Genomic DNA, 18,944 nt, shown 5'->3' with positions numbered 1-18,944 from the left:
TGGGTGGTGAATCTAAAACTTCATAAAATATTCTTGATGCCATCCAGAGGAAAGTATTTTGGCTCATAGATGATCCTTCCCACACAGACTCACTTCACCCTCTATGTTGCAGATATACTGTTTCATTACTTTGTCTCTAATGCAGGTACCACAATCACTACTCGAGTGAACTGGCAAGCATCATTACTCTGCTATCTGTTGGGCCTGTTAAAATAAGAGCAGCAGCTGCCCATCAATTTTATACAAATGCAAAAAAAATTAAATCTGCTTCTCCTCTTTCTCATTTATTCCATCTACCTCCCATAGATGGAATAAATGAGAGTCTGTCCTCTGGAACAGACTCTCTCATGATGTGTTTCCCAACAACTTCATCCTCTAGTTCAGTGCTTCTCAAACTTCTGGATGTCAGGGCCCCCTTTGCAAAAATTAAAATATTTCATGGCCCCCCCCTCGAAAAAAAATCATAATAGAGACATATATTATTATAATATTTATTGTATTTATATTCAATACAAAACATACACAGTGAATATTGCAAAAATCAAATGCACATATTAAATTTTTTGCCTCTTACCGTTTGGTTCTGAAGACGATGCGGGCTGTTCTGGTAAAATATGAAATACTGTCCTTTTTTTTTTTGAGTCTGTTTCTGCTTCTTCTGATTGTTCGTGGGATTTTTTTTTTTATCAGCCACTTATCCATCTCAGGGTTAAATTTTTTAACATAGAATAGATCAAATAATAGCACCACTTACCGATACCGGCACACCACAGACTAACAACATGAAATTAGTGAATGTTACCTGAATAAGGGAATCCCCTTACCAGGAACATTTTTCTCTTTTGTGACTTTTCTCCCTTTACAGTAATTAAGCCTAACGCAAAACAGACAGCAATGACAGGTTATTAAGAAGTGCATATGATTGGTGCGGTATTAACAAAAGATCGTGCAACCAAAAGATAAAAGCATAGCTGACAATTGAGTTGAAATGCTAACTCTCTTCAACTGAATTCCATATCTGAAACTGCCATAACATTCATTATGTATATATATTACATAGTTTTAAAACTTTTACGAATTTTAACACGTTTACAATTTTAACATGTTCGGTTGAATTTTATTGCTGCCTTGGGAAATTGAACTCACACACGTTTAATTAATAACAATAGTTTTTAGTTAGAGACTGTGTTTGCCCATGCAACATATGGTTTTGTTTCAATCTATATAGCATAGTTTCTGTATGAGGGGACATGTGATTCATTAATTAGTGTGTTTTTATCCCTGTTGCCTCTAATTGCACTATTTCTTGAGAAATATATTACACAGACTCCTCACACCTTATTCACTGGCATAATAAAAGTACTTGTTTTTATTGCCTCTGCAGTATAGTGGCTGTTAGGGAGGGTGTGTTGTTTACCACTGCAAACGAGTTACTGTCTCCCCACATGAACTTGTTTAAGCTTTTTTTCATGTGTGAAGTATATGCGAAACTCTTATTGGTAACAGAAAATTAGCTCGGATGATAGTGATAATATAAAACGTATATAAAGTCAATATATGAACAGTCCCTGATTATGAACGCGTGATGAAAGGGACAGGAAGATTTGGAGCTTCCCTGGAGAGCATTCGAAGTAAATACAATTAACCACTGCTTTGAATGAAACATATGAATAAGCAATATTTACTAATATTCATTAAATGCCGAAATTTTTCCATTAAAATATAAAAAATAACAAAAAAGAAATAATAAATAATAAAAGTTAAATACGTTTCTTTTAAAATAAAAAAATCTACTTAGTCTTAAAACATTTTAAATTTATTTTCATTATTTCACGGCCCCCTCAACAAAACCTACGGCCCCAAGGGGGCCGTGGCCCACAGTTTGGGAAGCGCTGCTCTAGTTCATCAAGCAGAATGCCAATAGATATCTTCTTTCTCAATCCTTGCCTTCACTTCACATACAGTACTCATATAACTTTGCAAAAAAAAAAAAAAGGTTCTCAAATATCTAATTTTTTTTCAAATTCTCAGTTCAAGTTCAAGTTCTCAAATATTTCATTTTTACATAGTCTGGAAATCCTGCTATGGAGATCAAACATGAAACTTTTTCAAGCCAATTAAGACTTTCCAGTAAGCAGGGTAGTGGACTTTCACTAGGCAATGAAATTCATCTCCCTCCTAAAGATGTTCACAAACCATTCATGCCCACAGCAAGATTTGAACCCGTGACCTTGGTTGGAGAGTGGATACACTAAATGCTTGGACAACCAGGCTCACTTTTTCCAGAAGATTTCAGAATACTTCTGAAAGCTAAAAGTTTTCAAAAAACACACGTATAGTTCATGTCCTTTTTATCCCATCTGTTTGACTTCCCGTACCTCCTGCATAAGCATAGTTAATTTAAGATGGTATAATTACTTAAACAGAATAGAGTGGAGAGTTGAAAACATGCATTTGACATAAGAATGGGCAGAAAGAAGACCCAGAAAAATAAAGATGGATTGATTTAATTAACAGAACAGTTTTTAGAAGACCAAAATATAAAAGATGCTAATGTGTTGGAGATCTAGCAAACTCTTTTGGCAATATCTGAATGAACTAATTAATTTGTGAGAAAATTGTTGATAAGAAACTAAAACTTATTTTTGTTATGACTGTAATAGCATCACAATTGATAAGATGATAATTATACATTAGAAAGTTTAATTGTACATATGTTGTTTTTCTTTTCTTTTCACAGTTATTTGGACTGGTCAAGGAAATTTTTTAACAATAAATTCCAATTCAGAAACTATGTCTCGAAATAGTGGTATATTTTGGGCTATGATGCAGTGTAGGTGAGTATAATTCCTATGCAGAGCATGCCTGTGAAAAATAGTTTATAGAACTGACCCTACATTAAAGAAATGCTGATTTTTATTGACATATTTTAGTCTTGGGTAGTACAACAAATAAGACAAAGCTATATACTTGTGAATGTAGATAATTTTATTATTATTTTGTTGTGATTTGACTAGTAACTTTATTAGGTCTGAATATCTATACATGATCTTCTTCTTCTTCTACCACGCATTATTCCCGCTTCCCATGCAGGGTCCGCGTGTTACTTTAGATGCGACTTCTTGTTAGTACTACTCCCAACCGACTCGTCGCCTGGTCAGCCACTGGGGGGGATATATTTTTGACTGTAGAGGTGTGTGTTCATGGGGCCGGTTTGCCTGTTTGCGGGATGAAAAATGCCAGATAAACTGGCAGAAAAAACCCTACTGACCGCACCCAAGACCGGCTAACTTGGCTATGCCTGAGGAAAATCCTCAAATTCCTCACATCTACAACGGGAATCGAACCTGGGACACTCCCTCCCCAGGCATATGGTTGCGAAGCGCAAAGCCACTAGGCTAACCGCGCGGTCTGAATATCTATACATGATGTTTTTCAAAAAATATATCCAAAAAAAAAGTGATAGTTTCAAAAGCATTTGTAGAGAGAGAATGAAAGAGCAAAAGAAAGAAAGAAACAGACAGATAAACAAACATCAGTCTTAAAACTAACGTTTTAAGACTAAAAAAACTTAAAGTAGTTTTTGAGGCAAATACTTTCATCATTGGTTTTTTTTTTTTTTTTTTCTAACATGGATCAGATCACTGTTGGATGTAGATTTTCTCCACATCACGGTTCTTTCAGCTCTTTTAGTCTGTTGCACTTGGCAACTCTTTGGTCTTCCCTTCCATTAGTTACCATTCATAGGTTCATGCTGTTAAAAATTTAGTCTATATAGCATTTCTAATTTTTATATCTTGCAGTTTGCTTGATCCATCTCCACTTTTGAATGCATGATATACTGGATGGTGTCCGATAAATTATTGTCAGGATTTCCGTGGCCTATAATTTTCAAACCAGAAAGAACAAAATAAAACTGCTTACAGAATATGAAAGTGTAACTCAAAAAGTTTTATTAATACTGTACTCACAGCATTAATGTCTGGGAGATAATATGATATCATACTTCAAAATGGCGACCGTTCAAGAGAAAGCAATGTGTGCACTTTGGTTTTTTGCAACAGTCAGTTATCACAATGCAACATCGTTACAGAACTCAGTATGGGAAAACATCCACCTTCAGATAATGCTATCCAATGTTGGTTAAAGCAATTTCAAGAGAATGGAAGCGTTCGGCACCAAAAAGGAGTGGGAAGATGTAACACTTTGCAGGAAGATGTTGATCGAATCTAGGAAGCATTTTATTGAAGCCCACAAAAAAAAATTCTTTGCAGTTAGGTATACCACATAATTGCCTTCATCTCTCTCCATGCCTACAAACTGCATGTGCAGGCTTTACAGCCAGACGATAAACTCTGCTGTTTCCAATTTGCCCAAGACATTTTGTCAAAAGTCAAAGCTGATGAAAATTACCTTCAGAGATACATATTTAGTGATGAAGCAATGTTTTGCATATCAGGGAGGGTAAATCTTCATGATTACAGAATATGGGGATCAGAAAACCCTCACACCATTCGAGTATTTGAATGAGGTAGTCCAGAGATGAATGTCTGGTATGCTTTGTCATGTTCGGAAGTTTTTTTTGGGTGGGGGGGGCTTTGCAGAAAAAACAGATAGCAGATAACAGATATCCAGATAGCAGTGAGCTATCTGGATATGCTACAGCTGTATCTCTTATTACCCCAGTTGGAAGATCATCAGCCAAATGTGGTGTTCCAGCATATGGAGCACTGCCCTATTGGGCTCTTATTGACTGAGAATCTCTTGACATGCATTTACCTGGTGCTGGGTTGGGTCTGGTGGACCGATTCCTGGGTGTAATATTGGGTGAGTGACCTCCACACTCACCCAATATTACGCCTCCATGATTTCTTCCTGTGGGGATACGTGAAGGACATTGTTTACCAGCCTGATAACCAAGAATGTAAAAATTTCAGTTATCATGGTGTAACAAGAAAATAAAAATATAAAATCCTATGTAAGTAGCTAATACAAGATATTTAAAGACAGAAAATATGCTTGCATCCAAGAAAATTAATAATAGCAGAAATTGTTTGTTTAACTAAATAATAAAAAAGGGATTCTTATTACAAAAAAAAAAACGATATGGAAAAAATAGGTTAAGTAAGACAAAGAAGATTAGAGATAAGAATTTGTATGTGAGAGGCTAGCTTAAAACAAATGGTGATTGCTCAAGGTCAACTCCCAAAGTGAGACATTGTCACGTGAGAGTCGCGTGCAAGGAACCGTAGCATGTTTTGGGCAGAAAAACACGACTTTAATTGGTGACTGAGATCAACTCCAGTAGGGGGGGGGGAGAAGAAAAGAAATTGAAGAAGGTGCCGATAGGGGCCATGCAGATAAAAGGGTTAGGTGAAACCCCCCCACAAGGCTTTTTTTTTTCAGAGTTTCTTCACGAAATTCTTGTATAGGTAACACAGGTTTTCCTGAGTGACGGTGTAGGAGTTATCTCCGTCCGACGCAACAAGGAAACAAAGTGCACAGGAATTTGATCCCGTATTCCTATTGCAAGAGACAAGGAACACCATATGGTTACAAGAAGGAAGGAATTGTCTAAGTATCTCATCATCCAGTACTCGTATCGAGGGAAAGAAAATCCATACAGAAATCTGTGCCCACATGAGGAGTTCCGTAATGATAGAATTGAAGATCCTGTGTGTGTCCTTTATTCAAGCACGAAAGGTATAGATCGTGAAAACCAGGGTTCGTCCTAGAAAGGTACTGTAAAATCTTGTATCAATTGAAATCACATATAGTTGCAATCATTGTTAATTACCGGACAGTCGAAGATATACTAGGATTTCAGTACTAATCAGAATAGAATGAGAGTAAACTAGTTTATATTATTTGATAAGCATTCATGTGCGAGAGATTTATGTATGTACATGGTATTTCAAATGAGAGTGTCTTAAAGGTCAAATGTATGTATGGGCATAGCGAAAGGATAGTTTAACCTATATTGTTTTGTTTTGTAAGTTAGATAAGGTAAACTAATATAAACATTAATGTCCATGGTGTTATAGCAATATAGAGCATTCTGACTAGTATAAGGTTAAGTTAAGTGTTAATTTGTTCCAGGATTATATGTGTATATTTATATGTATAAAGTCTGATATGACAGCATGATCGCAAATTCCCATATAGGATTTTGCCCTAATACTTGTATTTTGCTTGTGTAATTTGTAATTTTATTCTTAGTATTGAATTGTGTTTTATATAACAGAAATTGAATTATACCATGTTTAAGATTTTAAATAAACTTTTGTTCATTAATAATACAGTTGTCTGAAATTGCTGCCTAATGCACCACTTGAAAAACGTACGAACCTAATCACGTGGGAAATTAATGTGTTAAGTTACGAGATAGAGGGTCACGACTGCTTAATTGTTTCACACTCAGACATATTTTTGTAATTGCTCCTTGTTTTCGAATTATGTATCTTAAACTAAATGTCCTGAAAGGCGCAGTATAATATAAATATTAGGGACACTAAGGGAAGAAAAAGCTTAAATATTTAAATTTTGTAATATCTCATGCATAGTTAAGTTTTGAATAAAGAAAATATAGAGATTCACTTGAAAGAATAAAAGAAAGTTTAATAATCGTAAATGGGGACACAACACCAGACCTCTGTGACCTCTCTCATTGAACTGAAGACCAGAATTGCTGCTGCTATAGAAGCAGTTATACTGCAAAAGAAGGAGAACACTTGGAGGGAAAATGATTATCACACTTGCACATCTTATGTGTCATGAAAGGTGCACATGTTGAAGTTGTTTAGCATTCTGCAGTATTGATTTTATTAATAATAAAACTTTTTGAGTTACACTTTCATATTCTGTAAGCAGTTTTATTTTGTTGTTTCTGGTTTGAAATTTATAGGTCACAGGAACCCCAATAATAATTTAGAATCACCCTGTATATTTGTAACTCTCCATTCCTCTTTGCATGGCTTTCACTTAGTGAACATATCTTTAGTTTTCAGAGTTTCACTACCATTTGTTATAGGTAAGCTACGGTAGTAGAAAACTTTCTTTTCAAATTCATTTGGATCATCATCAACAGCTTTCTTCAGTCTGCTGCTGGATGAATTACCTCTCGATGCTTTTCCATTTTGGCCAGTCTTGTGCATCTCTCCACCATAAATGTCCATAATATTTTGTTACTTCATCATCCCATCTTACCACTGGTCTACCTGGTTGTCGATAACCAATTCTTGATGTCCATTTTGTTGTTCTCTTTGTCCATCTGCTGTCAGACATTTTCATTACATGAGAGCCTGTCTGGTGTTATTTGTTTTCTTTTATTACTAATGCAATGTCCATTACCTTACTTTACTTCCTTATTCAAGTATTACTCTTTTTCTCTAACTGGGTTATTCCCAGAATTGCTCTTTCCATGTTTCTTTGTGTTGTTTTCAGTTTCTCTAGGTGTTTTTTAGTCAGACTCCAAGTTTCACTAACATAGGTCATTGTTGGGAGTACACCCTGGTTGTAGATCTTTCTTTTTAGACAGCTTTGTAAACTGCTTTTAAATATCTCTCTATAATGGTTAAAACATTTCCATTCTGATGCTGTTCTAGCCGAATTTTAATCTTTAAACTTAACACATATAAAACCAACAGTAATAACTTTAATGAATTAAATTAAATTTAATTTAATGTATTCCATTCCTTTAGCTGTTTGTTCTACACTGATGATGTACTGTTACTTTCAGTACAAAATATTTGTACCTTTAATTCATTAAAGTTATTACTGTTGGTTTTATACATGTTAAGTTATTAATTGTTCTTGCTGAAATTTCCTTATTATCAAGCCATTGAGATATCACTTCTGAAAATATCATTCATCTTCCCGAAAGCAATCCATCATAGCTGTAGCATATTTTTTTATTTTCTGTTTATTTGTCTTTGATTCCTATATCTAATGCCACATAAATATGGGTCTATTTGCTCCACTTCTAAGTTGGCTATTATGAACAAACACACACACAAAAAAATGTTTTTTTCTTTTTTCATCATTACTATCATCATCATAATGAAATTTCTGATATGTACTGCCCCAAGGGATTTATATTATTATTATTATATCACACCTCCAAGGAGTCCAAAGACTTATCAAGGGAGGGCATCTATTCTGCAACTCTTCGTCTCACTACTCCACCAACCTTCATCATCTAACACCAATGCCATCTACTGCCACTAGTACTTTCACAGACAATCACAAACATCCATGCCCATGGTGGGATTTGAACCCGCAGCCTTTTGGCTGGAGAGCGGATACGCTAACCAATTGGCCAACCAGGATGCATATGATACTATGATAGTATTACATGAGATGTTTAAATTATTATTAATGTCCTGTTAACAATTTTTCTACAAATTAATTTGTTATCTATCAGGATTCCAGTGTTGTCAGATCTTATTTTCAGACTTCTAGGGCACTTCTTACTATTTCAATCCACCTAGGCTTAATCTGGATCGTTTTCCTCCCATCTTGACATCAAACACTTGTTTTGCTATCTTTCCTTTTCTTCCTTTTCCATTCTTTTTAAATAATCATGCCACCAGAGATTAGGTGTTCACACATTCCTGGATGCTGACAAAGTCAAGTTTTTTCTTCATGTCTTCATTTTTAATATGATTCTGCGATCAATGGCATATGTTCACTCTCCTTCTTTTTCTCAGATCTCTCTCTCTCTTTCTATATATACGAGGTGGTATCAAAAAGTTTCGAGATTAGGTTTGTAACATGCCAACAGATGGCAGCACAAGGCTGCATGCACAGTCACAGGGAGCACCTACATTCATAAGTCAGCCTGCCAAATGACATCATCCTGTGTACATCGGGAGCTGTGCAACAAATGCTATTCTGACCACCTGCATTACCACATCTGCGATTTCATCATGGACAGCAAGTTAGAACAAAGAGCAAACGTGAAATTCACGTTTGAAAAAACAAGAAATTCGAGGATCATTACCGGCGACGAAACTTGGGTGTACGGGTACGACCCTGAGCGACAGTGGAAGAGCCCATCTCCACTACCAAAAAAGGCGAGGCAGGTTAGGTTAAATCATTTTCATGTTTTTAACTGAATTCTCGATGCGGCATTTTGCATCGAGAATTCGTCCTCATAGGCCAGACCATTCGGCAAAAGCGATCAGATCTGTGGCACGCGAAAAACTGGATGCTGCACAACGACAATGAACCCTGTCACCGAGCTCTCCTCACATGTGAGTTTCTCGCCAGAAATAACATGATCTCACTTCTGCACCCACCCTACTCGCCAGATTTGGCTCCTGCAGACTTCACCCTCTTTCCGAAGATGAAGATTCAGCTCGAAGGTCATCGTTTTGACACCATTGCGGAGATCCAGCGCGAATCGCAGAAGGTGCTTGACATGCTTCGAAAAGAAGACTTCCTAGGACACATTCCAGAAGTGGCAAGAACGCTGGGAGCGCTGTATTGATATGCAAGGGGACTATTTTGAAGGTGATAGTGTGCAAACATATTTGAAGGTGATAGTCTGCAAGATTCTCTGACTAAATTGAATAGCTGTTGCAATAGATATGGTATGAAGGTCAGCAATAAAAAGACCAAGACAATGAAAATAGGCAGAATCATTGAAAATGTCAACTGTGTTGTGAATGGAGAACCTGTGGAACAAGTAAAACATTTCAGCTACTTAGGCACAATTTTTACTGAAGATGGTAAACTAAATATAGAAATAGACAACAGAATCAGCAAAGCTGGTATCGTGGGAAGTCAATTGAATAAATTCATATGGAATAAGAAAGAAATTAGTCGGAACACTAAATTAGCTGTATACAAGACTGTGTTCAAACCAATTTTAACTTATGGATCTGAGAGCTGGGTCAGAAGTAAAACACTTGACCAAAGACTAGAGACCGCAGATATGAGAGTCCTGAGAAAGATTAGAGGCGTGAACAGATGGCATCAATGGCAATATCATATTAAAAATGAGGATATTAGGAAAGAACTTGACATTGTCAGCATCCAGGAATGCGCTAGCAGAGCTAATCTCAGATGGTATGGTCACTTAAATAGAATGGGAGAGGAAAGATTAGCAAAACAAGTGTTCTCTGCCAGGTTGGCAGGAAAACGACCCAGAGGAAGACCAAGATATAGGTGGATTGATACGGTACAAAGTGCCTTAGACGATAGAAATATAAGATCTGATAATGTTGGAGTCTTGACAAGTAACAGACTGATTTGGAGGAAAATTGTAGATAGGAAGTTAGTAATGATGTAATTTTTTCATGTAGTACTGTCATATCCTGTACACCCCTTGAGGGTACATGGCAGGAATTTGATGATGATGATGATAGTGTGCAAACGTAGATTAATAAAGTAATTTCTCGTAAACAGAGCTAGTCCCGAAACGTTTTGATACCACCTCGTATATATATTAGTGGCATTGCATACCCATTTAAGTTGGGAGGTGTGGCTTATGAAAATCACGCTACAAAATTCATGTCAATTTGATCATATGATTGCATTTTTATTGATGTATGAAAATTTTAAGGGTGCATAGCACATCAGTGCTCATTTTAACAGGTTATTAATCCAATGTAATTAATTGTAGGATAATTTTGAATACTTTAAGTTATCAATTAATTTAATTTTAAATATGGAAAGAATAAAGATCAAATGCACAATAGTTATGCTTCATACTCGCCAGTTATGTGAGAAGCACAAAGGGTTTATACGTCCTGGTGGGATTAGATTATCATTTACAAATACTAGAGTAAGACATGGATAATTTTAATTTTGATACAATTTTTAAATACAGCCACATAATGCACACAGAAATTGGAAAAAGTAATCACTTGGGAAATTATTATTTTTCCAGATTAAACCAAAAGAAAGGTGGAAATAAATCATTTTACTTACTCCTTTATACACAAGTTCCAACCTCTGTCTGCTATAATCATTCAGTCCGTGAAAGCTCTGACAGAAAATGGGACATTCAGTAGATCGTCAATTCCCAATGTAAATATGGGCAAAAAGTTACAAATTATTTATAGAAAATTATGCATTGGAAACTTGTCAATATCAGTGTCCTAAACACATCAGTTCACACTTTATGCACACAAAACAGATGAAACTCAGAAAACAAAAACAGCTACTCTTAACAAATGACAACATTCAATTGGATTGTTAAAAGTTTATTTTTCACTTGGTCAGACTATAATAAATTTAGTCTAATCCTTTATCCAAGTGTGTGCAAACAAAGTTTGTGCCTGAAAGTATCTTCAGGACTGGAGTAAAGTGGTACAACATCGGGCAACTCCTTGCAAAGGTGGAACAAGCTACCAACACTCCTATCTCAGTATCTCCCATAATGCAAAACACATCTCCTTGCGGATATGTATAATGTTATGGAAGGGCCACTACCCAGACTAGTTTCGACCTATATTAATGTCTCTTCAGTGGGAGCCAGGCCCAAGTGGAGATACCAGGCAGCAGCATTAGCAAGGTCAGGTTACACCGCTTGGCACCTCCTATAGGAGCTGCCAAACGGTGTGCCACCTTCTTATTAAATTACTCTGGATTTAGAGAAAGATGTTGAAAGTTTATTTTACACTTGGTCAGACTATAATAAATTTAGTTTAATCCTTTATCAAGTGTGTGCAAACAAAGTTTGCTCCTGAAAGTATTTTCAGGACTGGAGTAAAGTGGTACAACATCGGGCAACTCCTTGCAGAGGTGGAGCAAGCTACCAACACTCCTATCTCAGTATCTCCCATAATGCAAAACACATCTCCTTGCGGTTGAGCAAATGATTTTCGTAGCCTCGGTACATTCTTTCCTTGGTGAAACAAGGAAATCCGCAAGGAGATGTGTTTTGCATTATGGGAGATACTGAGATAGGAGTGATGTTAGCTTGCTCCACCTTTGCAACGAGTTGCCCGGTGTTGTATCACCTTACCCCAGTCCTGAAGATACTTTCAGGTGCAAACTTTGTTTGCTCACACTTGGATAAAGGATTAAAGTAAATTTATTATAGTCTAACCAAGTGAAAAATAAACTTTCAACATCTTTCTCTAAATCCAGAGTAATTTAATAAAAAGGTGGCACACCGTTTGGCAGCTCCTATAGGAGGAGATGACCTTGCTAATGCTTCTGCCTGGTATCTCCGCTTGGGCCTGGCTCCTACTGAAGAGATCTCAATAAAGGTCGAACTAGTCTAACTAGTCTGGGTAGTGGCCCTTCCTTTAATGCATAACATTATACATATCTGCAAGGAGATGTGTTTTGCATTATGGGTGATACTTAGATAGGAGTGTTGGTAGCTTGCTCCACCTTTGCAAGGAGTTGCCCAGTGTTGTACCACTTTACCCCAGTCCTGAAGATACTTTCAGGTGCAAACTTTGTTTGCACACACTTGGATAAAGGATTGAACTAAATTTATTATATTCAATTGGATTGGTTGATGAAATAACCAATCACAGCCATTGATTCTTGGGTGCTGTTGTCTTAGCACACACACACACACACACCCTTTATCACCTTCTGTGTGGTTTAAAACCACTGGAACGCTAAGAATTTGACCTACTTCCTCACATGTATGTCTCTTCAAAGGTGTCCATATTTGTGACTGCACACCCAATCTATTAATGTGATGCAATGTTTACTTGTCAAAAAGTCCTCTTCATGAAGCATTTGTGTATGGTGTTTAATTTTTAGGAATCATGCAAATCCAGGAAACAATTAGGAGAGTCTTTAACAGCAATAAATGCCAAAATATAATATCAGTGATAATGCTATTCAGTGGGTATGCACCGCACACCTAGCACACTTCGAATATACACCCTTGATCAGTCCCAGACACGAGAAGCCCTATGACCCAGCAATGCCATGTGTGAGGACAAATAAATGGTTAGAGAGAAGAAAGGAATTTGTTGATGTATTTCTTGAAGGGCTGAGAATTGTAATCATTGGGGAAAAACAGTATGAGGAAAAGAACAGATGGAACGGATAGGAGGAGATGAAGGATGAGAAATTGATTTGCTAAGTTTGTATATGGATGAACTGAACTGTATATTGATGTTGATTAGGAACTGTTTGTTTATAATTCAAGGATAGTGGAGGATTGGTAATGGTGCAATTCAGTGAAGCAGTTTCCATGGAAATACTTTAAAAGACATAACACAGCAACAGAGCATCTATTTGAAAGCAACTGGTGGGGGTCATTCAAGTAGTAGAGAGAGAAAACGGTTAGCTATTAACCCTTTCATTGCTGAAAAACTAGAAGCCAGCCAAATTTTTTTCTGACTTATTTGCAAGTTTTCTTTTACAATTTATATAAAAAATTATGTACAAAACTTTAGGCTATTTGTTTTCAAGTCAGAGTTAACCAAAATTGTATCACTTATAAATTATGTGTGACAATGCCACATTTGTCACACATATGTCTGCTTTCTCTCTCCCTCTCTTTTTTTCTTCAAGTGACAATATGTATGGGATTTATCTTAACAGGCAGTGCCTTCCTTTCAATCTGAGGGGATGCTGACTAGATGGGATGCATATTCCATTTTACTGGTTGCTTTCAATGCTTTGAGGTTTTGTGAAATTTCTGTTATGAGAGTCATTTGAAAATTTGCAAGTTTTTTCCTGTTTTTTCTTTGTACATTGACTGAAAATTTGGAACTATTATGTGTAGGAGGACCACTTCAAAGCCTGATGCAAGCATTCATTAGAAATATTAATCATGACTGATCTGTCAACTGCTTCGTTATTCTTATTATATTCTCTCAAATAACGAAGTCTCATTATTGACTGATTGACCTAACTCTCTCTCTCTCTCTCTCTCTCTCTTTCCTGATGATTTCATGCAATTTTCATTACTTATGGTCAGAAGGTGCACTTCCTACTAGTTTTACTATCCTTTGGAAGACACAAACCATGTGACACACTGGCTGGGAGATTTTTCTCTTCTTTGTGCACAGCACAAATATATTCTTTCAGATAGCAGATTTTAAACAGAGAAGTGCTTGAACTGAATTGCATTCATAATAGATGTCATGCCCACAAAAATGAAATGTGATAAGTTAATTCTTTTAAAGGGATTTTTATAATGCAAAAGCATGCTCAAGAACTCTGAAACTCAGCAGATGTTATTTTTAAACTGCTCAAGATAATTCTAACTTAGCAGGAGAAAAAGTTATGCAAATAGTTCTCTTCTGAAAATAGTCAACATTCTGGGGAAATTCCTAGGTGCAACACCCAAAATTTGAGAATAATATTCTAAGGTCATGCTGATATGAGATTTATGAAATGTCAGAAGTTGAGCAAAAGAGAAGTATTGTTTAGAAGAAAGCACACTGAACTTTCTGAAGGCTATAGATGTTATGCATATGATGTTTTTGTGCCAGTTAAGCATGTGAAAATCAATTTAAGAAGAAAATATGATCCTAAGTTGGTGAGCAGAATATCGTCAAAGATGAGAGAAAGAATGGCACTGTAAACTATAGTGTTTTTAATCTATATCTATTTTGTTTATCCTTTATTTTATCTCTCTTATTTTATTTCTTATATACTTATTTTATTTATTTCTATATCTCTCTTCTATATCTTCTATATTATATCGTCACTACCCATTTCTTTAACTTATGTCTCTGTTCTCTTATACAACTCCATTAACTTTAAACTTATATCCTCCTGTTCTTTATTTCTACTTCCAGTATTCCTATTTTTATTATACCAAGGATCTCTAGATATTTATTTGAATTAGTGACTGCGCCTCAGGAAACCCTTTTATGGCATTAAATATTACTACTTTCGGTAGATATCATTCCTTACTCTTATATACAGTCGTGGCTATCCCTTTATCTAAATCTCATATTAATTATCTATCTTCCCCGCTCACAAGCTAAGTTGTTTTTTAGAACAATGCATCAAAGAATTAAATCATCAGGCAACACTCTATTAATATTTAAACAACAAAATTTTAATTCACATAAGACACATTTTTACACTGCATTTTCAATAATAAAGGGAAACATCACAATTTAAATCTGCATAAATAGACTAATTAAGTTCCTGCATTATCTCATGCAAAATCATGTCACATATTTAACTAATTTTCTTAATGCAACATAAGTCATTTATACTGAGCAATGATACTTGTTACTAAATTATTAAATCTTACTCATTGAACACATAATATCTTTTACACTCAATTGCTCTTTCCTTTCTATGCTGGGAATATTCTATAGGCAAGTTTCAGCAAACAGTTACTATGACTTAATTCAAACTACAAATTCCTGACACTTAATTACTTTATAATTCTTTAACTGTTAGATTTGCCTATTTAGATCAGCCTCTACTTACAGTCCATTAATAAATGTTCTCTTAAAAGCTCAAGGAAATTTAACAAACGGGCCAACTCACTTTATAGTTGCTACCCCTCTGTATACTTGGCTTCGAACTGGATTTCCGTTCCGTGTCAGGTTTTCAATCCCTCTTTATGCCAGTGATGGGTCACTGATGTTTCCATGGGACGCTGTACTGCTGCACTTTGGGCGAAGATCATCGGCTTGTGGAATGCTTGCATGCGCGTTGGATTAACAGAGCAATTTCTTCCCTCTGACAATAGCTCCCGGCGAAGACTCGTCAATTCGTCAGCGACTATCAGTTTTGCCTGGTGGATCGGCTCCTTGTTATCTTTCTTTCAGATCACTGGCATGATTTCTCCCGATGTCGCGTCCTCAATGGCCTACATCAGCCAGACAACCGTTGGTGACATCTCAATCCTGACCTCTGGATCTCTGACGAAAATTTCTCGAACCGATGATGCGATCTTTTCGCCTACGCCTTTTATTCGGTCACTTCCAAATCCTTGTGCGGAGATATGTGAACCCCGAACATTTTGGCAAAATCCCTTGATCCTTTTCTCTGACTGACCCTTCCTTTGTTTTTCTTCTACACTCCCTAAATCCTATTCGTTCTGGCAGTGGACATTCGTTTGAAGATTTTGTCGGTCCACCTAGCACTGACCTTGAACTTTCCATGTAGAACACACACACACAAAGTTTGGTGTCTTTACAAGAATCTAAAAATATATTGCTTTACTATTGGCAAGGTATTGCCTTAATACTACACCTTCTAGAATATTTCCTTATTTGGCATAGAGCACATTCAAATTCCCATTGGGATTATTTACATATAACATACAACTATTTACAAGTTACAGGTCTTACTGGGCTCGACCTTGGTAAACTTTATGTAAAAATATTTAGACTTGTTATAGCTACATAAATATTTTTACAGCACACAGGCTTTCTTCTGGGAAATAAGACAGGATTGCATTTCGGTGGTATTAAACTCACCAGGTTTTCCTCATCCCCCCTATACTTGAAAACAAGGAGTTCAGAGTTTAAGACATAGAAGAAATATCTGTAGTCTCTAATCTTTCATCAACTGTTTTATTTCTAATTCACTTCTCAGATCAATAAGTTAACATTGGTTTGAACACTGTCTTGTATAGGTACTTTATTGTTTTGTCTAATTCCTCTCTTATTGCATATAAATTTTATTCAGGTAACTCCCTAACAGACCATATTTGCTACTTGTGTTGTCTGTTTTCATATTTAATTTGTCGTTTCTGCTAATAATTTTGCCTAAATAGTTGAACTGTTTAACTTATTTGGTAGTTCCAACATTCAGTGTTCCTATCTATTTTCTTTGACTTCATTGTACTTTTTTTGCAGATTTTCATAACAAATTTATTACAATAGTGATTCGGTTTCATTATGAACCACTGCTGACTTATATTAGATTTATTTAAGTGCATATCTTATCTGTCCAAAGAAGCGAATTGAATATCTCCAAATTTTATATCTAATGCTACTTTCTTTCCTAATGGGATCCATGTATGTATGTATGTATGTATATATATTTATATATATATATATATATATATGAGGGTAGTCAGAAAAGGTTTTGGCCTAACAATGAAAAAACGAATTTATAATTTCAAAATTATTTTTATTTTTCAACATAATCTCCCTAAAGATTGATACATTTATTCCAGCAATGCTCCAGCTCCATTATCGCGTCCCTGTAGTGGTTCCCAGGGACCGCAAAATACCCTTCTACAGCTGCAATCACCCCTTGATTTGAAGAAAAACTTTGACCTACGGGGAAGAGTTTTAGTTTTGGGAAGAGATAGAGGTCAGAGGGAGCTAAATCTGGGGAATAGGGGTGGATGTTTCAACAATTCATAGTGCAGTACTTAATTTTCCCATTGCCAAAACACCTTTGTGGGCTGGTGTATTGTCCTGATGAAAGATGATTTTTTTTTTCTTGCAGACGAGCGCTTTTCTCACGAATTTTTTTCTAGTCTGGTTAAAAGATCGGAATAATACTCCTCGGTTATTGTTTTACCCTTTTCAAGATAAGTAATAAACAAAATATTATGTCAAAACACCGATGCCATGACCTTGTCTTCCTTGGCACTAAACAGCTGGCTTCTGTCCATTGTTTTGACTACTGTTTGTATTCTGGTGTGTACTAGTGAATCCAAGTCTCGTCCATAGTAATAAATCAATACACAAAATCAGTTTTATTCTTGTTAAAATGCTCCAAGCACTGTTCAGAGATTTTCATGCCAGTGCGTTTTTGATCTGCTGTGAGAAAGTGCAGTACCCATCTTATGCAAAGCTTTTTCATATGCAATTCTTCATGCAAAATATATCCAATGCCTTCTTTTGAAATGCCTGTAGTCTCAGCAATTTCATGCACTTTGACTCGCCGGTCATTCAATACCATAATGTGCACTTGATCAATGATTTCTGGTATTGTTACACTTTTCGGATGTCCTTCACGTGGATCATCTTCAAGGCTGGTACGGCCATGTTTAAACTCGGCAGCTCATTTCTTAATTGTTGAAAATGAAGGAATAGAGTGCCCATAAACTTTTATGAACTTCGAATGAATTTCTTTTGGCATTAAACCGTCTTTTACAAAGAATTTTATAACCATACGATACTCAATTTTATACATTTCAAGGGATACATACAGCTGTATAAAACAAACTGCTTGATAGAATGACTTGCAATTTCACATGGATGCTTATGACAGATGTGCCAACTTAGGAAAAAAAAAATCTTGCCAAAAATGTTGCCATCTATGGTTGAAGCCAAGAACTTTTCAAACCACCCTCTTACACACGCACGCGCACGCACGCGCGCACACACACACGCACACACACACACACACAGGGTGTCCCATAAGGTCCTAGATATTTTAATAATTCATAAAAATGAGAATAATTGGTATATTTAAGTGGTGTTTGCACGAAAGTGAATCTCAATAAGGGGAATTTTTTTGGCAGGGAGAAATAATTTACATCAAATTTTCAGCGATAGAGGGAGCTGTAAATGTACCACATGCATCATTTGCAAATACGTGCAAATGAGAGTTCTATAAAATGCATGGTGCACTGCTGACAGCTCGTAATGAATGCGTGCAAATTCCCAGTCATTGGAGTAAACAGAATTGTTTTTGTGAAAAGAAATATTTGCTGTTGTGATGCTTACTTTGGTGGTGTGATGCTTATGTACCATGAATTATGCGGAATACTGACATTTTCCTTATGCCTGTGATTCTTGCAGCTTCCCATACACTGCTTACACCCCTTGTTGATTGTGCCACTAGGGTTCATTTGCAATACCACAACGCTGGTAGGCTTTGGATAACACTGGTCTGCATGTTCGAGGATGATTTGACAAATTTCCAGTTTTCTTGAAATGTCGTATTAGAGACTGTATTTTAGCAGGAGTGATAGGACTTCAACATTTCTTCATTGTTTTCTCAGTTCGAAACTTTCATAAAACGTTTGCTGCTGATTTCCCCTTATGTAAGCCAACTTCACTAACAATATCTTATCCACCAAA

The 18,944-nt window shown here is 36.1% G+C and overlaps 1 protein-coding gene across 3 annotated transcripts in view; it reads left to right on the top strand.

Moving 5' to 3' along the window:
* LOC150102917 (UNC93-like protein MFSD11) overlaps positions 1–18,944 on the top strand; it is a 424,271-nt gene that overhangs the window by 126,472 nt on the left and 278,855 nt on the right. For all 3 annotated transcript variants that reach the window (XM_090398563.1, XM_090398562.1, XM_090398564.1), the window contains exon 5: positions 2,741–2,837. In XM_090398563.1, the coding sequence (XP_090254689.1) occupies positions 2,741–2,837 (97 nt within the window). The remainder of the gene's footprint in view (positions 1–2,740; positions 2,838–18,944) is intronic.

Source organism: Typopeltis vanoorti, chromosome 9, assembly GCF_054136105.1.
Source record: "Typopeltis vanoorti isolate ZY-2024b chromosome 9, IOZ_Tvanoo_1.0, whole genome shotgun sequence".
Classification (NCBI taxonomy): Eukaryota; Metazoa; Arthropoda; class Arachnida; order Uropygi; family Thelyphonidae; genus Typopeltis; species Typopeltis vanoorti.
This window is presented reverse-complemented; position numbering and strand designations above follow the sequence as displayed.